This window comes from Herpailurus yagouaroundi, unplaced genomic scaffold (assembly GCF_014898765.1).
Source record: "Herpailurus yagouaroundi ecotype Mexico unplaced genomic scaffold, PumYag 100, whole genome shotgun sequence".
In the NCBI taxonomy this organism is placed as follows: domain Eukaryota; kingdom Metazoa; phylum Chordata; class Mammalia; order Carnivora; family Felidae; genus Herpailurus; species Herpailurus yagouaroundi.
The window spans coordinates 82586106-82602812 of NW_024412391.1; the positions used below are offsets into that span (position 1 = coordinate 82586106).

The 16707-nt window shown below is 40.7% G+C and overlaps 1 protein-coding gene and 1 long non-coding RNA gene across 4 annotated transcripts in view; both read left to right on the forward strand.

The window, feature by feature from the left end:
* LOC121028873 (uncharacterized) overlaps positions 1-16707 on the forward strand; it is a 170385-nt gene that overhangs the window by 76746 nt on the left and 76932 nt on the right. The gene's annotated exons all lie outside the window — the stretch shown is intronic.
* Positions 2216-2748, forward strand: LOC121028872 (60S ribosomal protein L32). The gene has a single exon (XM_040472919.1). It carries the CDS (start codon positions 2279-2281, stop codon positions 2684-2686), a length of 408 nt encoding a protein of 135 aa, XP_040328853.1. The 5' UTR covers positions 2216-2278; the 3' UTR covers positions 2687-2748.

Sequence of the window (16707 nt, forward strand, 5' to 3'; positions counted from 1 at the left end):
CTTGAGGTAAAATGGACATAGAATCAACTATACATGTTAAAGGATACAATTTGATGTCCTGTCATTTGTATACATCCATGAAACTGTCACCAGCCATCTTCACTTTACAGAATCTTTACAGAATCTTACAGAAACGGAATCATAAAGTTTATGTGTTTTTGACTTCTTTCTTTTTTTTTTTCAATATATGAAATTAATTGTCAAATTGATTTCCATACAACACCCAGTGCTCATCCCAAAAGGTGCCCTCCTCAATACCCATCACCCACCCTCCCCTCCCTCCCTGCCCCCATCAACCCTCAGTTTGTTCTCAGTTTTTAAGAGTCTCTTATGCTTTGGCTAGACTCTCCCACTCTAACCTCTTTTTTTTTTTTTTTTCCCTGCCCCTCCCCCATGGGTTTCTGTTAAGTTCCTCAGGATCCACATAAGAGTGAAAACATATGGTATCTGTCTTTCTCTCTATGGCTTATTTCACTTAGCATAACACTCTCCAGTTCCATCCACGTTGCTGCAAGGGGCCATATTTCATTCTTTCTCATTGACTTCTTTCAGTCAGCATTATTATTTAGAGATTCATCAGTGCTGTGCATGTCGATAGCTCATTCCTTTTTATTGCAAATGAGCAGTTGTTGGCTGTTATGTGTGGAGTTGCCGTGAACACTCGTGCGATCTTTGTATGGATGTCTGCTCTCATTTCTCGGCTAAATGTCTAGGAGTAGCATGTTTGGGTCATATGTCACAGTATGTTTACCATTTTAAGAAACTAGCATACTATTTTCTGAAGCAGTTGCCCCAGTTTGCATTCAGGGTATGAAAGTTGTGGGTCCTTCACACCTCACCAACCTTAGTATGTGTACTTTTTAACATTTTAGGGATTCTATTAATAGGTATATAATGATACCTCATTGGGATTTAAATTTGTGTTTCATGCCTAATGATGTCAAGTATCTTTTTAAAAAATGTGTTTGGGGCGCCTGGGTGGCTCAGTTGGTTAAGCATCCATCTTCGGCTCAGATCATGATCTTACGGTTCGTGAGTTTGAGCCCCGTGTCAGGCTCTGAGCTCTCAGCCCAGAGCCTGGAGCCTGCTTCAGATTCTCTGTTTCCCTCTCTCTCTGCCCCTCCCTTGCTCATGCTCTGTCGCTCAAAACTAAATAGACATTAAAAAACTTTTAAAAATGTGTTTGCCATCTTTATATCTTCTTTGGTGAAGTGTCCATTCAAATCTTTTGCCCATCTTTTTTTTTAATGGTTGGTTGTTTTCTTGTTACTGAGTTTTTGGAGTGATATATATTCTGGATATAAGTCCTTTATCAGATAGATATGTGATTTGTAAGTAACTTCTCCCACTCTGTGGCTTGTCTTTTCATTCTTAAGAGTGTCTTTCAAAGAGAAGTTTTTAATGAAGTCTGTTTTATTAATTTTTTCCATTTATAGATGATACACTTAGTATATAGCTAAGAAATCTTTAACACAGTGTCACAAAGATGTTCTCCTAGGTTTCCTTCTAGAAGTTTTTTTTTCCTTTCCACCCCAAATTCCTTCTAGAAGTTTTATAGTTTCAGGTTGATACTTACATATATTTTGTTTTGAGTTAATTCTCAAATATGTGTGATATATGGATCAAAGCCCCTCCCCCCCTTTTTTTGCATGTGGATATACAGTTGTTTCAGGAACCATTTATTGAGATGACCATCCATTTTCCTTTGGATTGCTTTTGTACCTCCATCGAAAATCAATTGTCCACACAAAGGTGATTGTATCTCTGGACTCTCTCTGGTTTTCCATTGATTTATTTGTCTATCTTTACACTAATACCACACTGTCTTTTTTTTTTTTTATGTTTATTTATTTCGAGAGAGCGTGTGAGCAGAGGAGAAAGAGAAGAGAAAAGGAGAGAGAGAATCACAAGCAGGCTCTGCACTGTCAGCACAGGGACTGACATGGGACTCTATCTCATAAACCATGAGATCATGACCTGAGCCAATATCAAGTCAAGTGTTTAACCAGATGAGCCACCCAGACACTCCTAATGCCACACTCTCTTGATATCTGCACCTTTATAGTAAACATTGAAATCAGGATATATTAATCCTTCAGTTTTCTTTTCCAGTTTCAAAGCTGTTTCTCTATTCTATGTTCCTGTGTGAATTCAGTCTTTCCCCTCATATGATATTAATGATAGATTTTTCATAGGGTTCTCTATCTGATTAAGAAAGTTCCCTTTTCTCTTCCTCGGCGCTGCCTGCGGAGGTGGCAGCCATCTGTAACTCGGCATCATGGCTGCCCTCAGACCTCTGGTGAAGCCCAAGATCGTTAAAAAGAGGACCAAGAAGTTCATCCGGCACCAGTCAGACCGATATGTCAAAATTAAGCGCAACTGGCGGAAACCCAGAGGCATTGACAATAGGGTGCGCAGAAGATTCAAGGGCCAGATTTTGATGCCCAACATTGGTTACGGGAGCAACAAGAAAACAAAGCACATGCTGCCCAGTGGCTTCCGGAAGTTCCTAGTCCACAATGTCAAGGAGCTTGAGGTGCTGCTGATGTGCAACAAATCTTACTGTGCAGAGATTGCTCACAATGTCTCCTCCAAGAACCGTAAAGCCATTGTGGAAAGAGCAGCCCAGCTGGCCATCAGAGTCACGAATCCCAATGCCAGACTGCGCAGCGAAGAAAACGAATAGACAGTTTATGTGCACATCATATTTGTGTTAATAAAACCATAAAACTACAAAAAAAAAAAAAAGAAAGTTCCCTTTTATTTCTAGTTTGCTCAGTTTTTACCAGAAATAATGTTGGATTTTGTTAAGTATGTCTTATGCATCTATTGAAATGATCATGTGGTTTTTCATTTTAGTTTACTAATATGATAAGTTATAAAATGTTTTTGATTCTTGAATGTGAAATTAACCTTGCATTCATCAGATTAAACTCCACCTGCCTTGGTCATGATGTATTTATCCATTTTAATCAGGCAGTTGCCATTCATTCATTCATTCAGAACACCAGTAGGGGAGGGGGAGAGGGAGAGGGAGAAAGAATCTTAAGCAGGCTCCATGCCCAGCATGGAGCCTGACTCAGAGCCCATTTAGGGGCTGGATCTCAAAACCGTGAGATCATGACCTGAGATGAAATTAAGAGTTGGATGCTAAACTGGCTGAGCCACCCAGGAGCCCCAGGCAGTTGTCTTTTAAAGAGTTAAACAATGAGGAAAACAATCGTACCAAAAATAGTTAACATTTCCAGTGGTGTTCAGTCTTTACTATGGATTTACGGTTCCACTTGGCATCATTTCCTTTCCATTCCTTTCCTTCCTTATGTTTACCCCCCCAAAGGACTTCCTTTGTCCTTTTTATATGTTTCAATGTCTTTATTTCACTGATATTCTTAAAAGAGATTCTCATGGAGTATAGACTTTTTCTTTCAGTACTTTAAAGACATTGCTTTGTTATTAGCCCCCTTTATTGTTTCTTACCAAAAAATTCATGCTTATCTTTGGTTCCTTTGAATGTAAGGTGTCTTTTTTTCTCTAAGATTTTCCCTTTAACACTGGCTTTCAGAAATTTGATACATAATGTGCCTTGGTATCATGTTATTTATGTTTCTCATGTGTGCAGGAGTTTGTTGAACTTCTTAGAATTTTGAAAATTTAAAAATTTAGAAAATTTAAAAAATTGTAGGTGTGATCTATTGGCCCATTTTTTCTGTTTTCTCCCTCTCTTTTGTCTCCTTTGGAGACTCTAATTATATGTGTATCAGGCTCCTTGATGCTTTCCCACAGTTTAGTGATGTTCTGTACATTGATATTTGAGTCTTTCTTCGCCCTGTGTTTTATTTTGAATAGCTTTTCCTGGTAGGTTTTAAATTCACTAATGATTTTTTCTGTAATGTTTAATCTGCTTTAAATCGCATCTGATATGTTTTTCATCACAAATATTGTCATTTCCATCTCTGGAAGTGAAGTCTTTTAAAAATATTTTCATGTCTTGGGGAGCCTGGGTGACTCAGATGGTTAAGTGTACAACTTCAGCCCGGGTCCTGATCTCATGGTTTGTGGGTTTGAGCCCCACGTCGGGCTTTTCTCTTAGCATAGAGCCTGCTTTGGATTCTCTGTCTCCCTGTCCCTCTCTGTCTGTCCCTCCCCTGCTCATGTACACACACACTCTGTCTCTCTCTCTTTCAAAAATAAATGAATATTAAAAAATTATTTAAAATATCTTTATGTCTCTACTATAGCCTGTTCAACATTTTCTCCAGCTTTCTGAACATAGGAATATAGTTGTAATAACTGTTTTAAAGTATTTTTCTGCAGTTCTCGCATTTGTATCCATTCTGGGTTGGCTTCACCTGATTGGTTTTTCTTCTTACAATGAATTGTAGTTTTCTGCTTCTTTGCATGTCTGGTGACTTTTGATTGGATATTGTAAATTTTACCGTTGGACACTGGATATATATATATTTTTAACATTTATTTATTTTTGAGACAGAGCATGAATGGGGGGAGGGTCAGAGAGAGAGGGAGACACAGAATCTGAAACAGGCTCCAGGCTCTGAGCTGTCAACACAGAGCCCGACACGGGGTTCGAACTCATGGGACCACTAGATCATGACCTGAGCCAAAGTCGGATGCTTAACCCACTGAGCCACCCAGGTGCCCCTGGACACTGAGTATTTTCATATTGTTATAAATGTTCTTGAGCTTTGTTCTGGGATGCAGTTAATTTACTTGGAAGACTTTGATCCTTTCAGGGCTTGCCTTTAAGATTGTTAGGCAGAACTGGAACAGTCTTCCGTTTAGGGTTAATTATTTCTCACTCCCAATGCTCAACACTTTTGATTATCACCCACACAGCCGGTGAATTACAGTGTTTTGTGGTCTGGTTGGCAGAACAGGCACTAATCCTGGGTCTGCAGGTGTTTTAGGTCCTGTTTCCTTTAACCCTTTCAGGCACTTCCTCACACACATGCTCTTAGCAGCCCTCTGCTGAATACTCAAGAGGAACCCTCTGCAGATCTCTGGAGCATGTGTGCGTGCTTTCTCTTGTGCTCTCTGTGCAGTCGTCTCCTTTATGGTACTCTGCGCTGCATGCACATCATGGGAATTCTAGCTGTCCATGGTCTTCTTGGCCTTTCAGCTGTGATTCTGTAACTTTGAGAATTGGTCAAGCTTGCTTGGGTTCATTGCTTGTTTGTTTCCTCTCTTTAAAGGATCACTTTCTTTGTTGCCTGGTGTCCAGTGTCTTATAAACCATAGTTTCATTTATTTTTTTCTGCTTTTTTTTTGGTTTTTGTTTTTGTTTTTAATATGAAATTTATTGTCAAATTGGTTTCCATACAACACCCAGTGCTCATCCCAACAGGTGCTGTCCTCAATGCCCATCACCCACTTTCCCCTCCCTCCCACCCCCCATCAACCCTCAGTTCTCAGTTTTGAAGAGTCTCTTATGTTTTGGCTCCCTCCCTCTCTAACTTTTTTTTCCTTCCCCTCCCCCATGGTCTTCTGTTAAGTTTCTCAGGATCCCCATAAGAGTGAAAACATATGGTATCTGTCTTTCTCTATATGACTTATTTCACTTAGCATAACACTCTCCAGTTCTATCCATGTTGCTACAAAAGGCCATATTTCATTTTTTCTCATTACCAAGTAGTATTCCATTGTGTATATAAACCACAATTTCTTTATCCATTCATCAGTTGATGGACATTTAGGCTCTTTCCATAATTTAGCTATTGTTGAAAGAGCTGCTATAAACATCGGGGTACAAGTGCCCCTGTGCATCAGCACTCCTATATCTCTTGGGTAAGTTTCTACCAGTGCTATTGCTGGGTCATAGGGTAGATCTATTTTTAATTTTCTGAGGAACCTCCACACCGTTTTCCAGAGCAGCTGCACCAGTTTGCATTCCCACCAACAGTGCAAGAGGGTTCCCGTTTCTCCACATCTTCTCCAGCATCTATAGTCTCCTGATTTGTTCATTTTGGCCACTCTGACTGACATATCTGAGTGTGGTTTTGATTTGTATTTCTCTGATGAGGAGCGATGTTGAGCATCTTTTCATGTGCCTGTTGGCCATTTGGATGTCTTCTTTAGAATAGTGTCTATTCATGTTTTCGGCCCATTTCTTCACTGGATTATTTGTTTTTTGGGTGTGGAGTTTGGTGAGTTCTTTATAGATTTCAGATACTAGCCCTTTGTCTGATATGTCATTTGCAAATATCTTTTCCCATTCCGTCGGTTGCCTTTTAGTTTTGTTGATTGTTTCCTTTGCAGTGCAGAAGGTTTTATCAAAAATCTCCCAACAAATAAGAGTCCAGGACCAGATGGCTTCCCTGAGGAATTCTACCAGACATTTAAAGCAGAGATCATACCTATCCTTCTCAAGCTGTTCCAAAAAATAGAAAGGGAAGGAAAACTTCCAGACTTATTCTATGAAGCCAGCATTACTTTGATTCCCAAACCAGACATAGACCCAGCAAAAAAAGAGAACTACAGGCCAATATTCCTGATGAACAGGGATGCAAAAATTCTCAAACAAGATACTAGCAAATCGAATTCAACAGCATATAAAAAGAATTATTCACCATGATCAAGTGGGATTCATTCCTGGGCTGCAGGGCTGGTTCAACATTCGCAAATCAATCAACGTGATACATCACATTACTAAAAGAAAAGATAAGAACCATATGATCCTGTCAATCGATTAAAAAAAAGCATTTGACAAAATTCAGCATCCTTTCTTAATAAAAACCCTCGTGAAAGTCAGGATAGAAGTAACATACTTAAATATCATAAAAGCCATTTATGAAAAGCCCACAGCTGATATCATCCTCAATGGGGAAAAACTGAGAGCTTTCTCCCTGAGATCAGGAACATGACAGGGATGTCTGCTCTCACTGCTGTTGTTTAACATGGTGTTGGAAGTTCTAGCATCAGCAAGCAGACAACAAAAGGAAATCAAAGGCATCAATATTGGCAAAGACCAAGTCAAGCTTTCACTTTTTGCAGATGACATGATATTATACATGGAAAACCCAATAGACTCCATTAAAAGTCTGCTAGAACTGATACACAGATTCAGCAAAGTCACAGGATACAAAATCAATGTACAGAAATCAGTTGCATTCTTATACACTAATAATGAAGCAACAGAAAGACAAAGAAATTTATCCCATTCACAATTGCACCAGGAATAATAAAATACCTAGGAATAAACCTAACCAAAGATGTAAAAGATCTGTATGCTGAAAACTATAGAAAGCTTATGAAGGAAATTGAAGAAGATATAAAGAAATGGAAAAATATTCCGTGCTCATGGATTGGAAGAATAAATAGTGTTAAAATATCAATACTACCCAAAACTATCTACACATTCAGTGCAATCCCAGTCAAAATTGCACCAGCATTCTTCTTCTTGAAGCTAGAACAAGGAATCCTAAAATTCATATGGAACCACAAAAGGCCCCGATTAGCCAAAGTAATTTTGAAGAAGAAGACCAAAGCAGGAGGCATCACAATCCCAGACTTTAGCCTCTACTACAAAGCTGTCATCATCAAGACAGCATGGTACTGGCACAAAAACAGACACATAGACCAATGGAATAGAACAGAAACCCCAGAACTAGACCCACAAACGTATGGCCAACTAATCTTTGACAAAGCAGGAAAGAACATCCAATGGAAAAAAGACAGTCTCTTTAACAAATGGTGCTGGGAGAACTGGACAGCAACATGCAGAAGGATGAAACTAGACCACTTTCTTACACCATTCACAAAAATAAACTCCAAATGGATGCAGGACCTGAATGTGAGACAGGAAACCATCAAAACCTTAGAGGAGAAAGCAGGAAAAGACCTCTCTGACCTCAGCTGCAGCACTTTCTTACTTGACACATTTCCAAAGGCAAGGGAATTAAAAGCAAAAATGAACTATTAGGACCTCATGAAGATAAAAAGCTTTTTTTGTTTGTTTGTTTTTAGAAGTTGTTTCAGGAGTGAGGATAAATACATTCCCTGTCACTCCATCTTGGTGGGAAGCAGAAGTTCCCCAATTCTGCCTTTAAAGTCTAGGCCTTGAGGGGCGCCTGGGTGGCTCACTCGGTTGAGTGTCTGACTTTGGCTCAGGTCATGATCTCACGGTCTGCGAGTTAGAGCCCCATGTCGGGCTCTGTGCTGACAGCTCAGAGCCTGGAGCCTGTTTCAGATTCTATGTCTCTCTCTGCCCCTCCCCTGCTCATGCTCTGTCTCTCTCTCTCTGTCAAAAATAAACATTAAAAAAAAAAAAGTCTAGGCCTTCCCAAAATGCTGGGGAAAATTCCTTCTTGTATTAATCTTCTGTTGAATGGCCTTCCTGCCATCTTCCCTTCTGGCTAAGTCGGGGGTCTGGGGCTTTGGCTCAGGCTGGAATCTTGGGGCTTGGTTGAGGAACTGGAGGGCCCGACCCTTTCTTTGGGGTGAGAGGGGGCAGTTCTATCTATATTCCAGATAAGAGAGGTTCAGGGAATACAGATACAACTTTTTTTCATTAAAAAATTCCTTTCTATATTCCTTTATTAAGTCTGAAATTTCTTTAGTCCCTGGCTTTTTGATTCAGTTCTTGCAAGTGAAATCCTGCTTCTCAAGGAGGAAGTCCAGTCCTGAAGGAACTCTGGATAGATTAGCTGAATAGGTCTGCAGGATTGGTAAACTAAACAGCAAAGCTAATGAGAAATTTTTTAGATAAACTTGGAAACAGAAAGTACTTATCAAGATGGAGTCCTGACCTGTATTTTGAAGTTATTACATTTTTGTGAGTTAAAAAAATTCTTTTTGAGCAGATTAGATTTCCAGCATTTCTCTTCTGTAATATATTCTTGAAAAGCCTCTGAACACCTTTTAATGCTAATTGGTCTTCAGCAGTAGTGGTACTGAAATTGAGAACTGTTACTTTAAAAGCTATATAGGGGTGCCTGGGTGGCTCAGTCGGTTAAGCATCTGACTTTGGCTCAGGTCATGATCTCACACTTTGTGGGTTTGAGTGCTGACAGCTCAGAGCCTGGAGCCTCTTCCGATTCTGTGTCTCCCTCCCTCTCTGCCCCTCCCTGCTCATGTTCTGTCTCTCTCTGTCTCTCAAAAATAAATAAACGTTAAAAAAAGATTTTTTTAAAGCCGTATAAATGGTCATTTTTCTTTGTCAGCCAGAATATCCTTAGACTCCATATTTGTGTCTTCTCTATTTATGCCTCAAAGCAAGTACATCAGTAAATGTGATAAATTCCTTGCCTTCCAGAATGCTGCCTGAGATTTATTGTTGGCAGAAACAAAAATGGATCTGAAACATCAAGTTCCAGGGTGTAAATCTACACACAGAACAAACAAAATAGAGCAAGTGGATTTGGGTGATGAGACCCAGAGAAGGTTGTTAGGTTTCTGGAACTGGAGGGCTGTGTATTTCTCGAAGGTACACACCAGGATGTGAGAGGGGCTGGAAGCCACAGGACGAACTCAACATATTGTGTACATCAATTTTACCTGTTGGTGAAAATTTAAAACATTTGTTTAAAAGCACACAGACCTGTTATGATATAAACCGTAAATTTTCTTGAATTTTAAGATAAAAATCAGACTTAGGCCCTCAGACTCTGGAAGGCAGGCCAGGACGGCCATTCTTCTGCATAGAAAGGGGGTACTTCAGTGGGAGAAGTTTTGCTCTAAGACTACAGAGCAATGGAGAAGTTTTGCTCTAAGACTACAGTGCCCCTACAAAGGAAAGGATAGAGGAGCCCCTTCTGGAAGGCCTGCGGCTATACATTGGAGGCGCATTGGAGATATTGATGGACCAAGCCCACGCAGGCACCACGAACTACATCAATGGAGACAAGACTGATCCACTCATCCATCCATTTAAATATTCATCCATCCCTCTCTCCCTTCCTCCATTTACCCACGTATTTTATAATTATGTATTTTATAATATTGAATACCTCCTATATATTGAGGATAGTAATAGGCAGAAAGAAACTGTGATCTCAAGAATTTAAAAGTCTAGTGTAGGAGTTCTCAAAGCTACTCTTGCCCCAGCATCTATAATTACAAGAATATTTGCTGCATCTGTTGAGCAGTGCCAGCCACAGTTCAAAGTGATTTACATGAAGTAACTATCCTAACATTTATAATAGCTTTATGGTGTAGGTACCATTATTGTTTCCATTACATAACTGAGGAATACGTGGGCTGTGCTCTCCAGACTGAGTCATTGTCTAGAGGGACAGACATGTTTATAAATAATTATAATGCTGCAAGTGTAATTGGAACACAAACGTAATGAGACTAATTATTTCTAAGGAAGTGGAGGTCCCTAACTCCACAGGGAAGACCAACTGAACATGGGAACTTCGATGGAAATTCCTTCTTTTTTCCTGCCAGTTATCATAGAATCCAGAATTTCAGACTTGATGATCAGACTTTTCACCGCCTCTGGCCTGTTTTGAACAACTTCAGTGGCTCAGCACTCCTAGCTTCACAAGACAGCCGGTTGTCTTTGGCCAGCCTGAATGGTGGGAAATATGATCTATCATATCAAAATTTACCTCCTGATAATTTCTGAAAACCAGCCCCAGTTGCGTTTCACGGGACACCTTCTTCTCATGTACTGTGTGTGAGATGTTCATAGGCATTATACAGGGAAACGAAAGGGAGGATTGTGGTACAGAATAAGTAAGGTAAATAAACTCTGACAAAGATTTCTTTCTGAGGGGATTTTCTCAGAATCTTTTGTATGCTGACGTGCTTTGTGAATCTCAGAGGGGGATTGCCTTTGTAGCATTTTCCAAATTTATCCACCCACCCAACTCTTTTCTTCATAGCCACATATCAATGCCCCACTGGAAATGGCTTGGGGGAGAAAGGCTCTGGTGTCCCTCAGTTAGAATTAGCATGATCCTCCTCTCCCAGGCCAGCTTTTCAAATGCCTGAGCGTGTGCTCCAAGTATGGTCTGCTCCAAACTGAACATCACTGCATCTTTCAGCCTTCTGCATGGTTAGGTTTTCAGAACTTTCTCTCTCTGGTCACCCTTCTCGGGGCAGCTCCAGCTTGGCAAAGTCCCTCCTAAAGTGTGGGGTTTAGCACTGAGTCTGGTAGTCCTCTGGTGGCTTTTGGCTTGGTTTCACTGGGCACAGTTAGAACCCTTGGAACACTATCATTCTGTCTATTTCCAGCCTGACCGGGTGGGCTAATCAGCTCTCAGCACAGAAATGATGGGTGCCAGAGGCAAGAGAAGCTTGTGGAATTTGTAGTGGCTCAGAGAACAAATAGAACGATTTTTATTTTTGAAGGTTTGAAATGTCTTAAATAAGCGAACACTGGAGAGCCCATTACGTGCAAGGCTCTATGGAGGGGAGGAGAGGTGTAAGCCATTACTCTTTCACTCAAAGAGCTGGTCACTGAAACAGGAGGATGTCTAAGAGGAAAGGTAAAAAATACAAGATAGTGTCAACAGATGCCCAATTATGCAGATTAACTACAGTGGTGGGAATTCAAGGAAGATTAACCACTAGCTGTTTGCATACTGCCTCCCCCAAATTCCATACGTCTACTGAGGACAAGTAAACATTGCTGATGGGCTGAAAGAAGTGCCTTGTTTTGAAGAGCCTGTGTGCTCCCACATAGCTTGGCAGTAACATTTTGATTACTGAATACTTCTTCCCAATGATATTTTATAGTATTGGAAGAGTGTTTCCTGGAAGAAAACAGTGTTTATTCCAACTCAAAAATCATGTCCTGAATTGGAGTCAGTTTCTAAAAAAGACTTCTGCTTAAATGCCAAAGCAGAGAGGAAATTTTGTAGGGTACAACGTATTATTCAGGATAAGTTGAGAAATACAAATACTTTCTTTTCAAGGCAACTCCCACAACCAAGGCAGGGCAGTGTGGTGGCTAAGAGCACAGATGCTGAAGCCAGACTGCCTGGTTTCCATCCTTGCTCTTGTACTTATTGAGTGGCCCTGGCTAAGTACTTTACTTCTCAGTGCCTTTTTTTCTTTTGTTTTAAATTTGGAGCTGCCAGAAGAAAATACCAGCAGTAATCTCTTTGACATTGGCCTTAGTAACATTTTTCTAGATATATCTCCTCAGGCAAGGGAGCAAAAGCAAAAATAAACTTTTGGGACTACACCACAATAAAATTTTTGCACAAGAAAGGAAACCATCAACAACAAAAAAGGCAGCCTACTGAATGGGAGAAGATATTTGCAAATGATATATCTGATAGGGGGTTAATATCCAAAAAATATAAAGAACATATACAACTCAGTAGCAAATAATAATAATAATAATAATAATATTCCAAATAAAAAATGAGCAGAGGACCAAAATAAACATTTTTCCAATGAACACCTATAGATGGTCAATAGACACGTGAAAAAATGCTCAGCATCACTCACCACCAGGGAAATGTAAATCAAAACCACAATGAGAGATCCCATCACACCTGTCAGTATGGCTAGAATCAAAAGACAAGAAATAACAAGTGTTGGTGAGGATGTGGAGGAAAGGGAATCCTTGTGCACTGTTGGTGAGAATGTAAACTGGTGTAGCCACTATGGAAGACAGTATGGAGGGTCCTCAAGAACTTAAAAATACTATATGATCCAATAATTCCACTACTGGGTATTTACCCAAAGAAAACAAAAACACTTATTTGAAAAGATACTTGCACACCTGTGTTTATTGTAGCATTATTTATAATAACCAAGATAGGAAAGCAACCTAAGAATCCATTAATGGATGAATGGATAAAAATGTGTGTACATACACACACACACACACACACACACACACACACACAGAGGAATATTATTCAGCCATAAAAAAGGATGAGATCTTGCTATTTGCGACAACATGGATGGACCTAAAGGATATTGTATTAAATGAAGTAACTCAGAGAAAGACAAATACCATATGAATTTATTTATATGTAGAATATAAAAAAACCAAAACAAATGAACAAAGAAAAACAGAAGTAGACCAATAAAAACAGAGAAGGAACTGATGGTTGCCAGAAGGGAGATGGATGGGGGGATGGGCGAAATAAGTGATGGGGAGTGGGAGGTACAAGCTTCCAGTTTTGGAATGAGTTACTCATGGGGATGAAGGGTATAGCATAAGGAATATGGTCATTGGTATTGTAATAGTATGGTATGATGATAGATGGTAGCTATACTTGGGTGAGTATAGCATAACATGTAGAATGGTTGAAACACTGTGTTGTACATCTGAAACTAATATAACATTGTCAGTGTTACTGTACTTCAATTAAAAATATCAGACATTAGGATGGGGAAATAATAAAATATGAAACCATACATCAAATTCTTGTTCATCAAGGTTAAATCTGAATAGAAGAGTATAGTTAATGAATTTGATATTTTTTACTAGATGGAAAAAGAAACAGGCAAACACTGAGTTTAGGAGTAAAAAACCTTGTGTTTGAACTCCAGCCTCACCTGCTCTGTGGCATCAGACAAGTGTTATAACCTCTTGAAATCTTGGGTTTTCACCTGTTTAAAGCCGATGATAATTCCAACCTTAATAGTGTTATGATGAGGATGAAATTCAGTGGTACTTATGTACCAGGTATGGGCAGGTGCTCAATAAACACATAATAATTTGTATTTTAAGAGGAGGGAGAGCCAGCCTGTGGTCATTTACAGCCAGTCATTACTGATTATGTGTGTTCAATGGCCGCCTAGTGTGTCTTTGAATGTTGATCAGAATTAAAGTGAAGAAATAGAAAAAATTCAGATGTCTGAACAGTCTGGAATCTATCTTTGCACATTTTTCAGAAAATACTGGGTCATTTTCAGAATCCTTAGTACAGTATGGGTGTATGTATAATTATTTTTTTACCAGTGTTTGTGCTAATGTGGGTTAAGTGGCTTTAGAAAAAGGGTTTAATTAAGGTGATTTGGCAACGAGTTCTTTCATAAGTAACATAAGCAACTGAAATGCATTTAAATGATGGGTAAGAGGCCCCAGTTTCCTTTTGGGGTAACTTGGGAACAGAATCAGTAAGTAAGGTAGATGCTCCCAGGGGCCCAGATTACTGATTCATTGACCCAAAGACAATGCAAAATGCCAGGCCAGCAGAAGATGGAATACAGAGGGCAATGTTACCAGGAGGTGCCCCCAGGAGAGGAGCAAGGAAGGTTTCTTTCCTTGCAGAAGGAAAGAAACCAGCTTGGCAATTTCCAGACTAAAAAGCTGGTATACCAGGAGTGATAGAACGTGGGGCCCAGCGGTTGTTTCTGTCTGCAGGACCTGAGCGTATGTTGAGTGAGGCACACTCCATACCCCTCTCTGTGAACCCGGAAGTCCAGAGCATGGGAAAAGCAGTAGAGATTTTTATCTATGTCACTCCTTGCCCGATTTTTCTCCTTTCATATCCTGAATTATTCTTCAGATAGAGATGATATTTTGTTTTGAGAGAGAGTCTTTTTTTTTAATTTTTTTTTAACGTTTATTAATTTTTGAGACAGAGAGAGACAGAGCATGAACGGGGGAGGGTCAGAGAGAGAGGGAGACACAGAATCTGAAACAGGCTCCAGGCTCTGAGCTGTCAGCACAGAGTCCGACGCGGGGCTCAAACTCACGGACCGCAAGATCATGACCTGAGCCGAAGTCGGCTGCTTAACCAACTGAGCCACCCAGGCGCCCCGAGAGAGAGTCTTTATAGCCACTTACTAAATATATGTTTTTCCCTATCAATACTTGTGTCTATTTTCTTACTTCCCTCAAGCTAATTTTTAGTCAGCAGCCTACTCTTCCTGCCCTAACATTAAACACCCTAATTTCCAAAGTTTGGTTAAGTCTTCGTTTTTCATTTCTTTGTTTTGCTCTTTGGAGTGGAGGCAGATCCTATTTAGTTAAATAGATGGAAGAATAATAATAGAATGTGAACGTGGGAGGGGGCCCTGCTTGTCATCTAGCCCAAGTTTGACTAGGAAGCTCAGGAAGGTTTACTTTCTAAACATTCTCAGGGCCGTCAACAGATTGTACTCATCTTACTACATCATACTGGGGAGTTGAGACAAGATTTTTTCCCTGGGGGAATTGGAAAAAAATATATAGGGCTTCTAAATAGTGCTTACTCACAGGATTGGTATGAGTGTTACTGAGTTCTTTTTTTTTTAACGTTTATTTATTTTTTTGGGACAGAGAGAGACAGAGCATGAACGGGGGAGGGGCAGAGAGAGAGGGAGACACAGAATCAGAAACAGGGTCCAGGCTCTGAGCCATCAGCCCAGAGCCCGACGCGGGGCTCGAACTCACGGACCGCGAGATCGTGACCTGGCTGAAGTCGGACGCTTAACCAACTGCGCCACCCAGGCACCCCGAGTGTTACTGAGTTCTATATGTAAAGCTGTGAGAACCCTCAGAATCTTCCTTTTTATTATTTGTTTATTTCTGTATAACAGATCCCAACACTTAGCCTGAAACAAGAATCATCATTTACTTTCTTTCAGGGTTTCTGAGGGTCTAGAATTTCAGAGCTGCTGAGCTGTGGGCTTCCCCTAGAGAGAGAGATCTAAGAGACCATTGCGGAAATGTGATGCTTCTACGGACTGGTTTTGCCAAACACACACTGTCACTTCTCCTTTGTCCCACTCATATTCATTGTGGGAGGGGCTATGTAAGGGCACGATTACCAGGAGGTGGCCCACAGTCTGGCCATCATGGAGGCTAGAGACCATACCCGTTAAGGAAGCATTAGGTATAGGATACTTAAATACAGAATATTTTTAAATTATGGAGTCCACATAGACACTCAGCAGTGTTTTCTCAAAGGAGAGTTTGGTCTATAATGATTGTATTGCTAAACTCACATTATCAGGTGTTTTGGTTTGGGTTCTCTTGAAAGCAGAACCTGAGACAAGGACTTGGTCTAGGGAGTTCATTTAGGAGGTGATCCCAGGAAACAGGAGGGAGGGAGTGTGGAAAGTGGGGCAGGGAAGAAGGGAAAGCGTATCTAAGGGTGCATTGTGGGATTGCTGCTATGGCCACCATGGACTTCCTTCCTCTGGGACCTGCTAAGAAAGGTACAGAAGGAAGGGAGGCCGAGACATTTATGCACCAGCTCCCAGCTCTCACTGACTGTTTTCACCTGGGAGATAAACATCCTATACATGTCAGATCTGTACTTGTCTCTAGACTAGGGGCCCCTGTGGTTGTGGGGAAGGCTCTGAGATCTAGTGGAAACCTGGACTCTTGCTGGAGGCAGGATGCTGTCAGCACATGGTGAGTGTGCACTCACACAGGTGGGCTGAAGGATGTGATGTAGATACTGGAGGCATTTACTACATGAGGCTTGCGGGAGCGGGGCATTAGGTGGGTGTGTTAGTTCAGCTCCCCCAAGAAGCAGATGTCAAGACAGGATTAGATGTGCAAGAAATTTGGGGAACATGCTTTGAGGAAAATGGGGAGGGAGCTGGAAGAGGCCGGGAGAGCAGTCAGAGATATTAAGTCTGCCCTGGGGAGGAGAAGGGAAAGAGGAAATGTCGGGTAGAAAGAGTTAAGATTGCAGTGTAGTTCTCAGAAAGGTTCAGCCAGGCTAATGTGGAGGCCTCAAGCCCAAATCTCCCATTGAACAAGTCCTGGGTTTCACAGGAATGCGCCAGCCTTTGTGTCCAGTCATGTGAAGCACAGCCTCAGTGCAGATGCCTTGGTGGGCT